Source organism: Oryctolagus cuniculus, chromosome 10, assembly GCF_051225735.1.
Source record: "Oryctolagus cuniculus isolate XC-2025 breed Fujian yellow rabbit chromosome 10, ASM5122573v1, whole genome shotgun sequence".
NCBI lineage: Eukaryota > Metazoa > Chordata > Mammalia > Lagomorpha > Leporidae > Oryctolagus > Oryctolagus cuniculus.
In genome coordinates, this window is record NC_142876.1 from 124,332,311 (window position 1) to 124,346,308 (window position 13,998).

Sequence of the window (13,998 nt, forward strand, 5' to 3'; positions counted from 1 at the left end):
GCCCACATCAGAATGTCACGCAGCCCTCGGGAGGCAGGGTATGGCTCTCGTAACTAGGCTTCTGCCACCCACGTGGGAGACCTGGACTGAATTACCAACCGCAGGCTTTAGCTGGTCCCGGCCTTGGCCACTGGGGCACCTCGAGGAGTGAACTTGTCAACAGCTTTGTCTCTACCTTTCAGATTAAATCTCTCCAACCCCTACTCTGCACCGGCCGAGTTCTACCTACGTGCCTGCGCTCGGCCACTGGCCCTGCACCACTGTGCCGTGAGGCATCAGCCGTCCCGGGCCGCCTCCCACAGCTGCGGGGCGGCAGATTCGTGCTCAGAGCACCCCACAGGGCCTGGCTGGTGGTGAGCATTCAGGCCTGGCATCCAGTGACAGGGGAGAACAGGCGCTGGACTCACAGCTCAGCTGCAGAGGTCACGCCCACGTCTCAGAGGCCCAGCGTCCCCTGGACACAGACACTGTACCTGCACAGCAACCGTCCGGCTCCGGCGATGACGCCACAAATGCTATTTATTTGTTTTAAAGCAAGTTTTAAACATTCTTACCTGAAATATCTTAGAATCCGAAGATAATCTTCTTGTATTCTCTGTTTGGCCTGTCCAACAAATCTAACTTTCTTATTTTTTAAGTCTTCATAACCATTAAAGTAATCAAATAAGGTGCCATCAAAACCTATTCATCACAAAAGAGAGAGAGAGAATCTGTCAGCAGATAAGAATCTGAACACAGGAGAAAACCAGCTACAGTTCTTCCCTTCAGCAAGGGAGGAAGGTACAAACCAGTCACTAGCAGGAATCCTTAGCTATCAGACGCAAGATGAAATCCAAGGCTGCACTTGGAACGGCAACTAGAAAGGTTACAGCTCCCAGGACAAAGGAACATAGGCCAGATCTGGTGACCTGGGGCAAGCAAGAGGAAAACAGACCATGCGATCGCCAAGGTAACAGGAAATGAACCGGGAAGGGGCTGGTGTTGCGGCGTGGCGGGTAAAGCCCCCGCCTGCGACGCCAGCATCCCCGACGGGCACCGGCTGCTCCACTTCTGCTTCAGCTCCCTGCTACCTCGCCCAGGAAAGCAGCGGAGCATGGCTCAAGAGCTTGGGTCCCTGCCCCCGCACGTGAAGCCAGGCTGAATTTCCTGGCTCCTGGCTTCAGGCTGACCCAGGCCTAGCCACTGTGGCCATTTACGAGTGACCCAGTGGATGGAAGACCTGTCTCTCTAACTCTGCCTTTCCAATAAATAAAACAAGTCTTTAAAAATAAACAAAAACAAAAACACTCAATTACCCCAAAGCAACAAACATGGGTAAGCTTATAACTTCCTGCTTAGCCAGTTTTGCTTAGAAGCTGCAGATTCGGGTCAGCTTTGCGGCCCACTGGGTTAAGCTTCACCTGCGGTGCCAGAAGCCCACGTGGGCACTGGTTCACGCCCCAGCTCCCTCTCGCCATCTCTTCCTTCTGAATAAATACATCTTAAAGCAGACAAAAACCCTCCAGATTCAATAAGACACCAGCAGAAAATGAAGAGAAAATTAAGTCAACACAAATATGAACCCAAAGTAGCGAACCCCTAGCGGGTACTCAGCCGTCACCCACCTCCGTGAGGCCCCGCTCCTCGCTGAGCCTGCAGAGGCCAAGGTCTTTCAGCAAAGAAGAGAGAGATTTGGGGAAAAAAAATTTTAAAAAAATGAAAAAGCAAAACGAAGGGTTTGGGAAGCCACGTAACAACTACAAATGTCAAAACCATGAATGCCTGAGCCCAGACGCTTGACAACAACCCAGAGGCTGGGCTGGGCGTCAGCACTGCAGAGAACTGAGACGCGAGGACGGTGTCCAGGGAGGGGTGCGCAGCAGCCGCTGGGAAGGCTCGAGTCCGGCGGGTGCTGGACAGGGCCTGGGCCCAACAACGGCGCAGCAAACGTCAGGACAGAACCAGCGCCAGTGCGAGGAGCCCCCATCCCACTGTACTTCCAAACCATGCTGATCACACAGCGTCTCTCAGGCTGTGTTCTCGGGGAAGCCAGTCAGGACAACGTAGCTCCACCATGTCCAACAGTTCCCACTGAGCTGAACAAGCAAACGTGCACGGGTGCCCCCTCACGTGCCTAGCACCTCGTAAGCACCCAAGAACGGTGCCTGTCGTCGGTGCGGTGAGCTGAGACCCAGCCCCGGGCCAACAGCCTCCCCTCCCAGGGCAGCCCCTCCTGCCCCAGCCTCACAGGGTGGTGTGCCCCCGCTTCCCTAATCCAGTCTGAAACACAGAGGGCGTGGCACCAAGGCGCCTACCGGCACGCAGCTGCTCACCACTTCATTAATCCACAGTTCACCTGACCTAGCAAGCAGGTGCCACCCTCCTGGCCAGCACACTGATTACGGCCGAATCCCAGCACTGCGGTGAGGCGGAACCTCGGCTCACACACATGCAACTGAAGGGGTGCCGATGTCACTCACCAACGCGCACCCGGACGCCATGCGAAGGGACACGTGTGCACACGGCGGGGCAAGCACAGGGACAGCACCAGGCGTGCCCGTGCCTGCACAGGTGCACACACGCGTTCCTGTCAGACACTCAGGGCTGACACGGCTGGAGGTAGCACCGTCCCACCACGCGCTCAGGCGCTGCTCTAGGCACTGAGCATTCACTCCCTTAACCCTCACGACCACCCCACCAAGGAGCGCGTCAGCACCGCCAGTGCAGCCGGTAGGTGACAGCGCAGGGACCCCCACGTGACCCACGCACGGCCCTGTCCCGCCCGAGCTGTCTCCCTTACCCAGGAACATGGAGTTGATGGTGAGGTCCCGGCGCTCAGCATCCTTCTGCCAGTCGGTGGTGAACTCCACCTCGGCGTGCCGGCCATCAGTGGTAACGTCAATGCGCAGTGTGGTGATCTCGAAGTTCTCTTCATGCAGCTGCAATCAGACACGCAGGCTGTCACCAAGCACTCTGTGGTGCCACCTGCACTCAGAAACCAAGTCTGTCTCCGCTAGGGCCTGACCGGGGGTGTCCTGCATGTCTTCTGAAGGGAAGCGTCAACCAGCCCACAACTAAGTCACACAGGAGGAGCACACAGCCAAAGACGGAGCCCACGAGGGACATTTAAACAGACACCACTGCCACCGACATCGAATCCTAAGAGCAAGGGCCTCCGACACGCGCTGTGTCCCGACTGCCCGTTCAAACCAGGCTGCTCTCTGGAACACGGCCAAGCGCAGTCTGCAAGCTCCGGGTTTCGGTTCCGGCAGCAGGTGCCGAGCAGGGAGCCGCCACTCTAGCCCACGCACGCTGCCTGTCCTGGCAAAGACGGCTGGGGAAGTCGCGTGGGCACATGACAGAGTGACACGCGTGGTCAGCCTCGACCACGAGAAGCATCTGTACACGCAGACGGACGGAGAACGTTCCAGCTGCCCAAAAGCAGGGACAGAGAGCACGGCACTTAGGGACGACAGCGGACGCACCGGACTCCCGGCAGGAGACTGGACTCGGGACGCGGAAGCAGAGGAGGGTCACTGCACAGCCCCACACCGCTGCCCTGGTACCAGCGCTGTCTCTGATCACTACAGAAGCCCAGCCCCCCTGAGGGCAAAGCAAAGCAAACACCTGAGAGTCCCTGCTACACCTCCCCGTCCCAGTGCCTCCCGACCCAGGCAGAAACCCAGCGCTGACCCCTCTAGGAGAGCAGAGCCCCCAGTCACCAGACATGGGGCCCCAGGGACAGAGATCACGTCACAAAAAGACAAGACTCGGGGACACCAACCCGCCCCCGACTGCTCCCCCCTGACGCAGCACTCGGGGTTCTTCCCTGGCAACGGCCGCGGGGGACTGCACTTCACCCCTGCTGCAGACACCTCGCACACAGAACAGCATCAGCCACAGACCGACATTCAAGGGAAGCCAGCCAGAGACAGGAGCTGCTCAGGGGGGCCGGCCCTGGGCAGCAGTGGGTGACGGCGCCACCTGCCTGAGACGCCAGCATCCCACACGGGCAACAGCTGCAGTCCCGGCTGCTCCACTTCTGATCCAGCTCCCTGCTAATGCACCTGGGAAAGCAGAGGAGGACGGCCAAGTGCTTGGGCCCCTGCACCCACGTGGGAGACCCTGAAGGGGCTCTTGGCTCCTGGCTTCGGCCTGGCCCAGCCCTGCCATTGTAGCCATCTGGGGAGTAAACCAGCAGATCGAAAATTGATCTCTCTCTCCCTCTGCCTTTCAAATAAATAATTTTTAAAGAGATTTATTTACTTGATAAGCAGAGCTACATAGAAAGGAGGAGAGGCAGACACAGAGCAGTCTCCCATCCGTTGGTTCACTCCCCAGATGGCTGCAATGGCTGGAGCTCTGCCAATCAAAAGCCAGGAGCCAGGAGCTTCTTCCGGGTCTCCCACGTGGGTGCAGGGGCCCAAGGACTTGGGCCATCTTGCACTGCTTTCCCAGGCCACAGCAGAGAGCTGGGTCAGAAGTGGAGCAGCCAGGACTTGTCCAGTGCCCGTATGAGATGCCGGCGCTTCAGTGGTGACTTTACCCCCAACACCACAGAGATGGCCCCAAATAAATAATGAACAAAAAAAGACAAGCTCTGAGGAAGCAAACATCAAAGAAATACAGCTGATGCCCCACTGGGAATCAGACACTACACCTGACACAAGCAAAGTCAGCTTTCAAAGAAACACCACATGGAGGTCAGAGTGGACGGCACCCACGCGGGAGATGGGAAGAGGCTCCCAGCTCCGGACACATAGCTCTGGCCCTCACAGCAACGGGGATGAGCCAGCAGAGATGACCTTTCTGTCTCTCCCTCACTTTCTGTAACTCTGTCAAATGAATAAATAAAATCTTTACTAAAAATGAAAAGGATTACTGAAAAGCAGTAAGCAGAGGGTAATGCACCACCAAAAAAGAAATTTCTTTCCGTAAATGCTGTGCACACTCAGTGTGCAGGTGCACACTCACATGGAGGTGCCCTCGCATAACAGAGTGCACACTCGGCGTGCGGGTGCACACTCACACGGCGGTGCCCTCGCATAACAGTGCACACTCGGCGTGCGGGTGCACACTCACGGCAGCGTCCTCACATATCACAGTGCACACTTAGTATGCAGGTGCACGCTCACGGCAGCTCCATACATAACACAGTGCACACCCTGTGTGCCAGGTTCACACTCATGGCAGTGTCCTCACATAACACAGTGCACACTCAGTGTGCAGGACTCACGGCAGTGTCCTCACATAACACAGTGCACACTCACGGCAGTGTCCTCACATAACACAGTGCACACTCAGCGTACAGGGTGCACACTCAGTGTGCAGGTCCACACTCACACAACAGTGTCCTCACATAACACAGTGCACACTCGGCACACAGGGTCCACACTCACACAGCAGTGTCCTCACATATCACAGTGCACACTCACGGCAGTGTCCTCACATATCACAGTGCACACTCAGTGTGCAGGGTGCACACTCAGTGTCCTCACATAACACAGTGCACACTCACGGCAGTGTCCTCACATATCACAGTGCACACCCACAGCAGTGTCCTCACATAACAGTGCACACTCAGTGTGCAGGTCCACACTCACACAGCAGTGTCCTCACATGTTACAGTGCACACTCGGCACACAGGGTCCACACTCACGGCAGTGTCCTCACATGTCACAGTGCACACTCGGCACACAGGGTCCACACTCACAGCAGTGTCCTCACATGTCACAGTGCACACTCACGGCAGTGTCCTCACGTAACACAGTGCACACTCGGCACACAGGGTCCACACTCACACAGCAGTGTCCTCACATGTCACAGTGCACACTCACGGCAGTGTCCTCACACATCACAGTGCACACTCAGTGTGCAGGGTGCACACTCGGCACACAGGGTCCGCAGAGCGTAAATCCGCTCAGCAGCGTCCTCAGCCCTCACCTGCTCACTTCCCACTCTGAGCCGAGCGGCTCCACGGCACGTGCCCTACACAGGTGTGTGGCACAGCAGGCCAAAGCCCTGGTCTGCAGCGCCAGCATCCCATATGGTGCCGGTTCGAGTCCTGGCTGCTGCACTTCCAGTCCAGCTCTCTGCTATGGCCTGGGAAAGCAGAAGAACATGGCCCAGGTCCTAGGCCCTGCACCAAGGACCCTGGAAGAACCTCCCGGCTCCTGGCTTTGGATCGGTGTAGCCACAGCCATTGCGGCCATCTGGGGAGTGAACCAGCGGATCATAGACCAACTTCCCTCCCTCCCTCTCTCCCCGCCACCGCCTCTGCCCCCTCTAACCCTGCCTGTCAAACAAACGAATCTTCTGGAGACAGCAGCATCCAGCGCCGCGCAGCGTGCCGGGCCGCTCACCCTGGCCGTGACTGTGCCGTGCTTCTCCCCCTTGTTGTTGATCATGCGGACCCCGGCCGCCTGGAACATCTGCTTCATCTGCGCGGGGGTGGCGGTGGTGGCAAAGTCCACGTCCTGCGGCTTCACTCCAGCCAGCAAATCCCGCACGGCCCCGCCCGCAATCCTCAGCTCATGGTTCTCTCTGACAAACAGCTCTGCGGGACAGGAAAAGCGTGTCAGTCACAGAAGAGCTCCTAGCCCACCACAAGCCCGCCTCACGGGGCCCTCTCCCAGCCACCGACACACAGCTGGAACTCAGGAGGCACCGAGTCCCTGTTAGTCACACACTAACGGTGATGAGGGGAGGAGCCTTGACCCGAGCGTGGGTGTAGACGGGGATGCGGCAGGCCCACCTGTTGCAGCGTGTGCCCTGCACGTGGCTCTTCTGAGCCGTGGCTGCGAAGCCAGAGGTGGCCCAGCCCTGCGTCCTGCCCCTGCCACCCTCCAGCCGCCCCAGACGGCTCTCTTGGGACTACGCGAACTAAACAACCTCCCCCCCTCCCTCCGCACATGTCACCAGTCACAAATCGCCGACTAGCACACCCTCCCACGACGCCCAGGGTTCTCTCCGGCCTGCGGCACCCGCACAGCCAGGAACAGGGCCCAGCCTGGGTGCCCAGGCCCCTGCGCAGCACGCGGACACGGCACCCCCAGCAGGCCCGGCACCCACTCGCACTCAGCTCGCACGCCCACGCCTCCCCAGCTTCGGTGCTGTCTCCCCCACGCCTCGCCCTCTGCTCTCCTGAACCCCAGCACCCTTCTGCAGGCTCCGAGCCAGGACGAGCTGCGCCGGCGAGTCCTGCCCGCCTCCACCTCCACCCTGCAGGAAAAGCCGGCTCTCCTGCCCTCCTCCCCAGGTCCCAGCACGGGCGCTCCAAACACACCACGGAAGTGCAATCCACACATCACGGAAGTGGAATCCACACGTCACGGAAGTGGAATCCACACACCACGGAAGTGCAATCCACACATCACGGAAGTGGAATTACAACTTCGCTTTGGTGCAAACCTTGAAACCCAGGCACACAGGGGTTTTCTCCAAGTCCAGGGAATACGCACGAGGAAACCTGCACGGGAATGGGTTCCACAGCTTTGTGGTAACAAACCTCTCTCAATTCCATCTTCCACAGACTGTGCGAAGCCCCCACTAAAAGATCTTTAACGCAGGAGCCACGTCTCACACCGCAGGGGCAGGCGTTTGGTGCAGCCGTGGGGACACTGCTTGGAACGACTTCCTTCCACGCCGGCACACCTGGGGACAAGTCCCACGCCCCTGCTTCCAATCCACTTCCTGCCAATGCACATCCCGCGAGGCAGTACCGGCACAGGTGGTCAGGCCCCCGCCAGCCCCGTGGGAGGCATGAACTGAGGTCCCAGCTCCTGGCTGCGGCCAGGCCCAGCTCTGATACTGCAGGCATCTGGGGAGTCAACCCGTACGCCTCTGCCCTTCAAATAAAACTAAAATACATAAAATTTACAATAAAATGGAAAGTCAGCTATGTCAGTGCAGAGCCTACCGCCCTGTCACTGACAGAGAGCCTGGTCCAGGGGAGACGCTGGAGTCTCAGGGCCGCCCTCACTCACCTCCCCCTCCAGGGCCACAGCAGTCTCCCTGGGTCTGGCGTCTGCAATCCAGACGCAGGGGTCTAAGTCGCAGGCAACCGAGCTACACAGCTGCCCCTCCGGCCGAGCCTCCACCGCGTCCACTCCAAGCAGCCGTAGCTGGCCTCCAGGACCAATTCCTGCCCCACCCCTGGCTAAGCTTCGCCTCACGCTCTCTCTGACCCGAGTTCTCCCGGCAGGTTCCCCTGCAGCACTGCTGGTGAGGGGCTCTCCCCAAAGCACCATCCCAACTCACTCAGGCACTCGGCCGCTGGCCGCCACCTCCCTGGTGCTGAAGCAGCCACACACAGGGACGTGGCCACACGGTCAATCCGTGCTCCACTGCGCACCACGGTCTGGCCTCTTCCTCTCGCCCTTTGTTCTCAGTGCCGCTCGTGACCACTCACGCCCCCGTCTGGCCCTGCTGGCTGGCTGCCCGACAGACATCCCAACCCCACGCTCAGTGACTGCTCGGGAAGCCTCCCTGAAGGTGAACGCCAGGGCTGCCAGCAAGCACCTGGGCGCACACGCATCACACCAGGGCTGCCAGCAAGCACCTGGGCGCACACGCATCACGCCAGGGCTGCCAGCAAGCACCTGGGCGCACACGCATCATGCCAGGGCTGCCAGCAAGCACCTGGGCGCACACGCATCGCACGGAGGCTGCCCCTCCGCCTGTCTCCCCAGCACTAGGGTGCAAGTGCAGACTTACTGGCCTGTGCACCACCCTGGCCCACCTGAACGGCCATCCAGCTACCAACGAAAGCTGGGGACCCTGCCACCGAGGCACCCCCTGGAACACCCACAGCTCACCCAGGCGCCCCCTTCAAGTCCCAGTCCTGCTTCCTGCTACCGCAGACCCTGGGAGGCCGCAGGTGCCGGCCCACGCTGCTGAGCCCGACACCTGCCTGGAAGATGAGCCCAGCCCCAGGAGCTACAGGAACTGGGCCATGAATGAGTGGGTGAAGACCCTTCTAATTAACTAAATAAGCAATAAAAAATCTGCAGCAATGTTAAACCCACGTTGGAAAGTCTTTTTTGTTTGTTTTGTTTGTTTTACCTTGAAATACCAGGTTTATATTCACTGGACCCCACTTTAGAAAGCAGGACGGCAGGCCGGTGTTGCGGTACAACGCGTCAAGCCACCACGTGGAGAACCAGCATCCAGCAGGAACACCGGTTCAAGCCCCGGCTGCTCCACTTCCAATCCAGCTCCCTGCTAACCTGTCTGGGAAAGCAGCGGAAGATTCCCCAACTGTATGGGGCCCTGCCATCCAAGTGGGAGACCCGAATGAGTTCTGGGGTCCTGGCTCAGCCTGACCCGGCCCTGGCTGCTGCGGCCACGTGGGGAGTGAGCCAGCAGATGGAGGATCTCTCCCTAACTCGGCCTTTACAACAAAGAAGAAATCTTCTAAAAAAATAAAAGAAACAAAAAAGACAACAGGATGGTCAAAGCTGAATCACAGGTAAGCACTGTTTCAAGATTCCCACACTGGCTTCAGTGAAATAAAATTGTAGGTTCAAAGTCACTCAGCAAATTAACTGCATTTCAAAATGGAATCCAGAACTGAAAATATCTTAGTCATAGTTTTGATTAGCTCTATCATTAAACCATTTCAAAAAATACTTCACAGTTCAGGCTTTTAAAAGGACACTTAGGGGGCCGGCACCATGGCACAGTAATCCTCCACCTGCTGCGCCAATCTGAAGCCAGGAGCTTCTTCCGGGTCTCCCATGTGTGTGCGGGGCCCAAGCACTTGGGCCATCCTCCACTGCCCTCCCAGGCCACAGCAGAGAGCTGGACTGGAAGAGGGGCAGCCAGGTCTTGGAACCAGCACCCACATGGGATGCTGGTGCTTCAGGCCAGGGCGTTAACCCACTGCGCCACAGCGCCGGCCCCTCTGTCTCTTCCTCTCACTGTCTGTAACTCTACCTCTCAAAAACATACAAAAAAATCTTAAAAAAATAAAAATTAAAAAAAAAGACACTTAGATACAACTCAGTAAGGTACACACGAAGGCACTTTGAGAAGTTCATGGGCCAGCGCCGTGGCTCACTTGGTTAATCCTCCACCTGCGGCGCCAGCATCCCACTCTCTCACTCTCTGTAACTCTACCTCTCAGATAAATAAATTAAACAAAAAAAGAAGTTCATGGAAAACAGAATTGAAAAGTAAATTTCTTCTACCGCAAAAAGATTAGAAATTCACCTATAGTTCTTTCACAAAACGCACCGTCCACCTGTGAACTTCTCAGTTTCCTATCTGCCCGTGTGGCACAGCAGAAACACAGACCCAGCTTTCCAAGGACTCTGCAAGCTACACACACAGAGAACGCACCACTGAGGGCTCCCAGATTTACCTCAATTTTAAGTGTGAAACTCGAGAAACAGAAGGGAGTGAGCTTGGTTATGAACTGGGCTCCCAACTCAGACTGCCAAGGCCACAGCGCAGCTCTGCCATCGCTGCTGGGGGTACACAGGCAGGGCCCAGGGGCCAGGGCCAGCCCCTCCTGGGGAGGGGGCCCTCAGCACAGCAGGGCCCTAGTTAGGGCCCTGTGCTCCTCCAGCGGGAGACCTGGCCTCAGCACAGCAGGGCCCGCCCTCCCGGCCACCGTGAGCTCCCTGGCAGGTGCTGTGCGGCCCCCAGCCAGGGCTGCACAGGAGCCCAGGCCCCCGCGCCTCACCGGTCAGGCTCTTCAGCCCTTCTGTGAACAGCGACTGGAACTCCGGGGACTGCACCTTCATGGTGAAGAGGCGCAGCCTGCTCCAGGTGCAGCTCAGCGCCGGCCGGTGCCAGGGCCGCAGGCACCTCAGCATCGGGGCAGTCACCGGCGCCCTCCTGCGGAACAGCGAGGGAAAGCAAGGGTCACACCTTAGGGAGAAATCCACCCGCTCGCCCAGCGACACCCGCAGGTGTCTGCCCGGAGCACCTGCCACCTGCGAGTTCCCAGTTCCCACAGCCACCCTCAGGGACCCCTCCCTCCTTCCCTCCCCCTCCCCCTGCAGCTCCTGCAGGCACCACCAGGCACCCCAGGAAGGACAGAGGGTTCCTAAGGAGAAGCGGGCGCTGGGACTCTGGGAGAGAAAGAGGGGGGCCCAGGAGACAGATGGGTGGACAGCTGGGCTCCCGCCGGGGGCCTGGAGGGGAACACAGTCCTGAGAGATACGGGGGTCAGGACAGCTGGGCTCCTGCCGGGGGCCTGGAGGGAAACACAGAGTCCTGAGAGATACGGGGGTCAGGACAGGTGGGGCCCGCCGGGGGCCTGGAGGAGCGCAGGGGGAGTCCCGGAGATACGGGGGTCAGGACAGGTGGGGCCCGTCGGGGGCCTGGAGGGGGGCATGGCGAGTCCCAGTAGAGAGATACGGGGGTCAGGACAGCTGGGCTCCCGCCGGGGGGCCTGGAGGGGAACACAGAGTCCTGAGAGATACGGGGGTCAGGACAGGTAGGGCCCGTCGGGGGCCTGGAGGGGGACGGGGGAGTCCCGGAGAGAGATACGGGGGTCAGGACAGCTGGGCTCCTGCCGGGGGCCTGGAGGAGAACACAGAATCCTGAGAGATACGGGGGTCAGGACAGGTGGGGCCCGTCGGGGGCCTGGAGTGGGGCAGTGGGAGTCCCAGGAGAGAGATACGGGGGTCAGGACAGCTGGGCTCCCGCCGGGGGGCCTGGAGGGGAACACAGAGTCCTGAGAGATACGGGGATCAGGACAGGTGGGGCCCGTCGGGGGCCTGGAGGAGAACACAGAATCCTGAGAGATACGGGGGTCAGGACAGGTGGGGCCCGTCGGGGGCCTGGAGGAGCGCAGGGGGAGTCCCAGGAGAGATATGGGGGTCAGAACAGGTAGGGCCCGTCGGGGCCTGGAGGAGCGCAGGAGAGATCCCCACGAGACAGTCGCGGGGACCCCAGCACAGCAGGGAGGCCCGGGAGCAGGGGAACAGAGGTTCACAGGGGGAGAGAGATTCAGTGGGGGCAGCGCTTGCGGCCCCACCAGGCCTCGCGGGAGGCTGACCGCTCGGACAGACCGCGGCCCTGACGCCCCAGGCCCTGGCTAAATTCTATCTCGCCGGCCGCGTAGCCCCCCGAGCTGCCACCTGGCGGGACGAGGTCCCCGCGACTCTGTCCGGGCCCGGCGGACGCCCGCGCTCGCGTCTCCGCCTGCCCGGGGTCGGGGCCCGCGTGGAACAGGTCAGGACGGAACAGGAAACCAAAAGATCCGACCTCACAGGACGCGGCTCACCTGCACGCCGCCGCCGCCACCGCCGCCGCGCGCACTTCCGGGCGGAAACGCGCTGACGTACCGCAAGCACGCCGGCCGCAGCCAATGGGAAGGAGCGAAGGGTCGTGGGCGGGGCCTGGGCTTGTCCCCGCCCCCGACGCACGCCGGCCGCAATGAGAAGGGGCGGAAGGCCGTGGGCGGGGCCGGGGCTGACCGCGGCCCGGAGCCTGGCGCGCCTGCGCGGCACGTCGCTGCTCGGACCCGGGGCGCCTTCCGCACTATGCAAACACCGTGGCCCCGCGTCCTGGGTGTCGGCGGCCGCCTGCTCCACACCGATACTGCCCTCACCTTCGAGCCTGCGCAGAGCCAAGCCCACACCAGCTCAGAACCGCAGGCGGCGTCCGGGCTCGGGCCGCGTGCTCCCAGCACACCCGGCCCGGTGGAGCCGGCGGCGCGGGCCGGCTCGGTCCGGCTCGGTCGGGTTTCCACCGGCGGCCCTGTCCCGAAGCGCCGCAGGTGGAACGCGGAACCCGGGTTGGAGTCCTGGAAGCCCGCGCGTGGCGGCGGGGGGCGGCACGGCCGCTGGCCCCGCACCCCGGGACAGCGCGGCCTGGGAAGGCAAGCCCCGACCGCCTGGCCGTGGGCGCCCCGGGGTGCGGGACCCCGGCCTGCTGGGCGCCCGGTGCAGAAGCGAGGGTGCGGCCTCCTGCGGAGGTCGTGGGCGGCGGGGCCGGCCCAGCGCTGCGGAGTCGAGCGCGGGTGACGCATTTCCGTGGACTTTTTGAAGACCCCGCCTATGTGTATGTGGCTCTGAAGTTTGTTTTTGCACCAAAATAAACGGTTCACTTTTCCGTGAACGCTCGAAGCCCCCTCGTGTTCATGCATGTGCGTGCATGGAGGATTTCTAATACACTGAAAGTACGTTGACGTGAAACGGGAAGTCAGCACCGCGACTGTGCACTAGCACTGAGCGACAGTGCTGTGAACAGTGTAACTCCAGGGCACTGTAGCGACGCGGAAAAATCCTAAAAACTTCAGAAACAGGACATCATTTTGAAACAGGAACAGTCTGGTTAGTAAGTAGGTTGGGTTTTGTTCAGTAAACGTCCCACAAAGACCACTCAGGGCCCAGACGTTTCGGTGACCAGTGGCACCAAGCCTACTCCCCCAACAGGAGGAGGCACTGAGCCCGTGGGGGGAGACCGGTGTGAAATAATTACCCAAAGTTAACGGCCCTCGAGATCCCACACGAACACAGACACAGAAAACTTCATAAAACATGGATGCGCCAAACCCCACAGTGTGTGCAGACACGCATCAGGATCAGGATCTGCCCCAAATCCCAGGATCCAAGGTGGAGTTAAGGCTCAAAAACCCATCAGTGTAAGCCACCAGGATTATTAGACGGAAAAAGAAATTCCAAACACTCATCACCCCAACAGAGGCCGAGAGAGCACTAAGTCAGCACCCACACGCCGCAGCTGCCCAGCCCCAGCCGCTCCACTTCCAGTGCAGCTCCCTGCTAGCGGGGGCTGGGGGTGGCCCAAACACCCCGGCCTGCCACGCACCTGGGAGACCCGGCTGGCGCTGCCACCTGCACCAGGCTCGGCAGTCACAGCCCTCTGGGAGGGAACCAGCACATGGAAGACCTCTCTCTGTGTCTTACCCTCTCTCTCTCTCTAACCCTTCCTTTCAAATAAATCTTTTTTTAAAAAATCTCAACACCCATTCCACATGAATATCATTTAAAAATCCAAGTAGAAGGAGATTCGTCACTATAGTCAGGGGGACCCGAGACTGCC

General features: G+C 59.9%; 1 protein-coding gene across 10 annotated transcripts in view; it reads right to left on the reverse strand.

Annotated features, from left to right (window-relative positions):
- Positions 1–12,880, reverse strand: part of TRNT1 (tRNA nucleotidyl transferase 1) — a 20,134-nt gene extending 7,254 nt beyond the window's left edge. Inside the window, exons 1-5 of one of the 10 annotated variants that reach the window (XM_089305676.1) lie at positions 12,545–12,880; positions 10,667–10,821; positions 6,342–6,535; positions 2,780–2,918; positions 555–681 (exon numbers count right to left, since the gene is read on the reverse strand). In XM_089305676.1, coding sequence (XP_089161802.1) covers positions 555–681; positions 2,780–2,918; positions 6,342–6,535; positions 10,667–10,799 — 593 coding nt within the window. In that variant the 5' untranslated portion in view covers positions 10,800–10,821; positions 12,545–12,880. Of the gene's footprint in view, positions 1–554; positions 682–2,779; positions 2,919–6,269; positions 6,536–9,042; positions 9,211–10,666; positions 10,822–12,071; positions 12,249–12,544 lie in introns of those variants that run through there. The other 9 variants (XM_008273607.5, XM_002720624.6, XM_008273606.5 and 6 more) reach the window with 9 other exon arrangements.
- Positions 12,881–13,998: the final 1,118 nt, after the last annotated feature.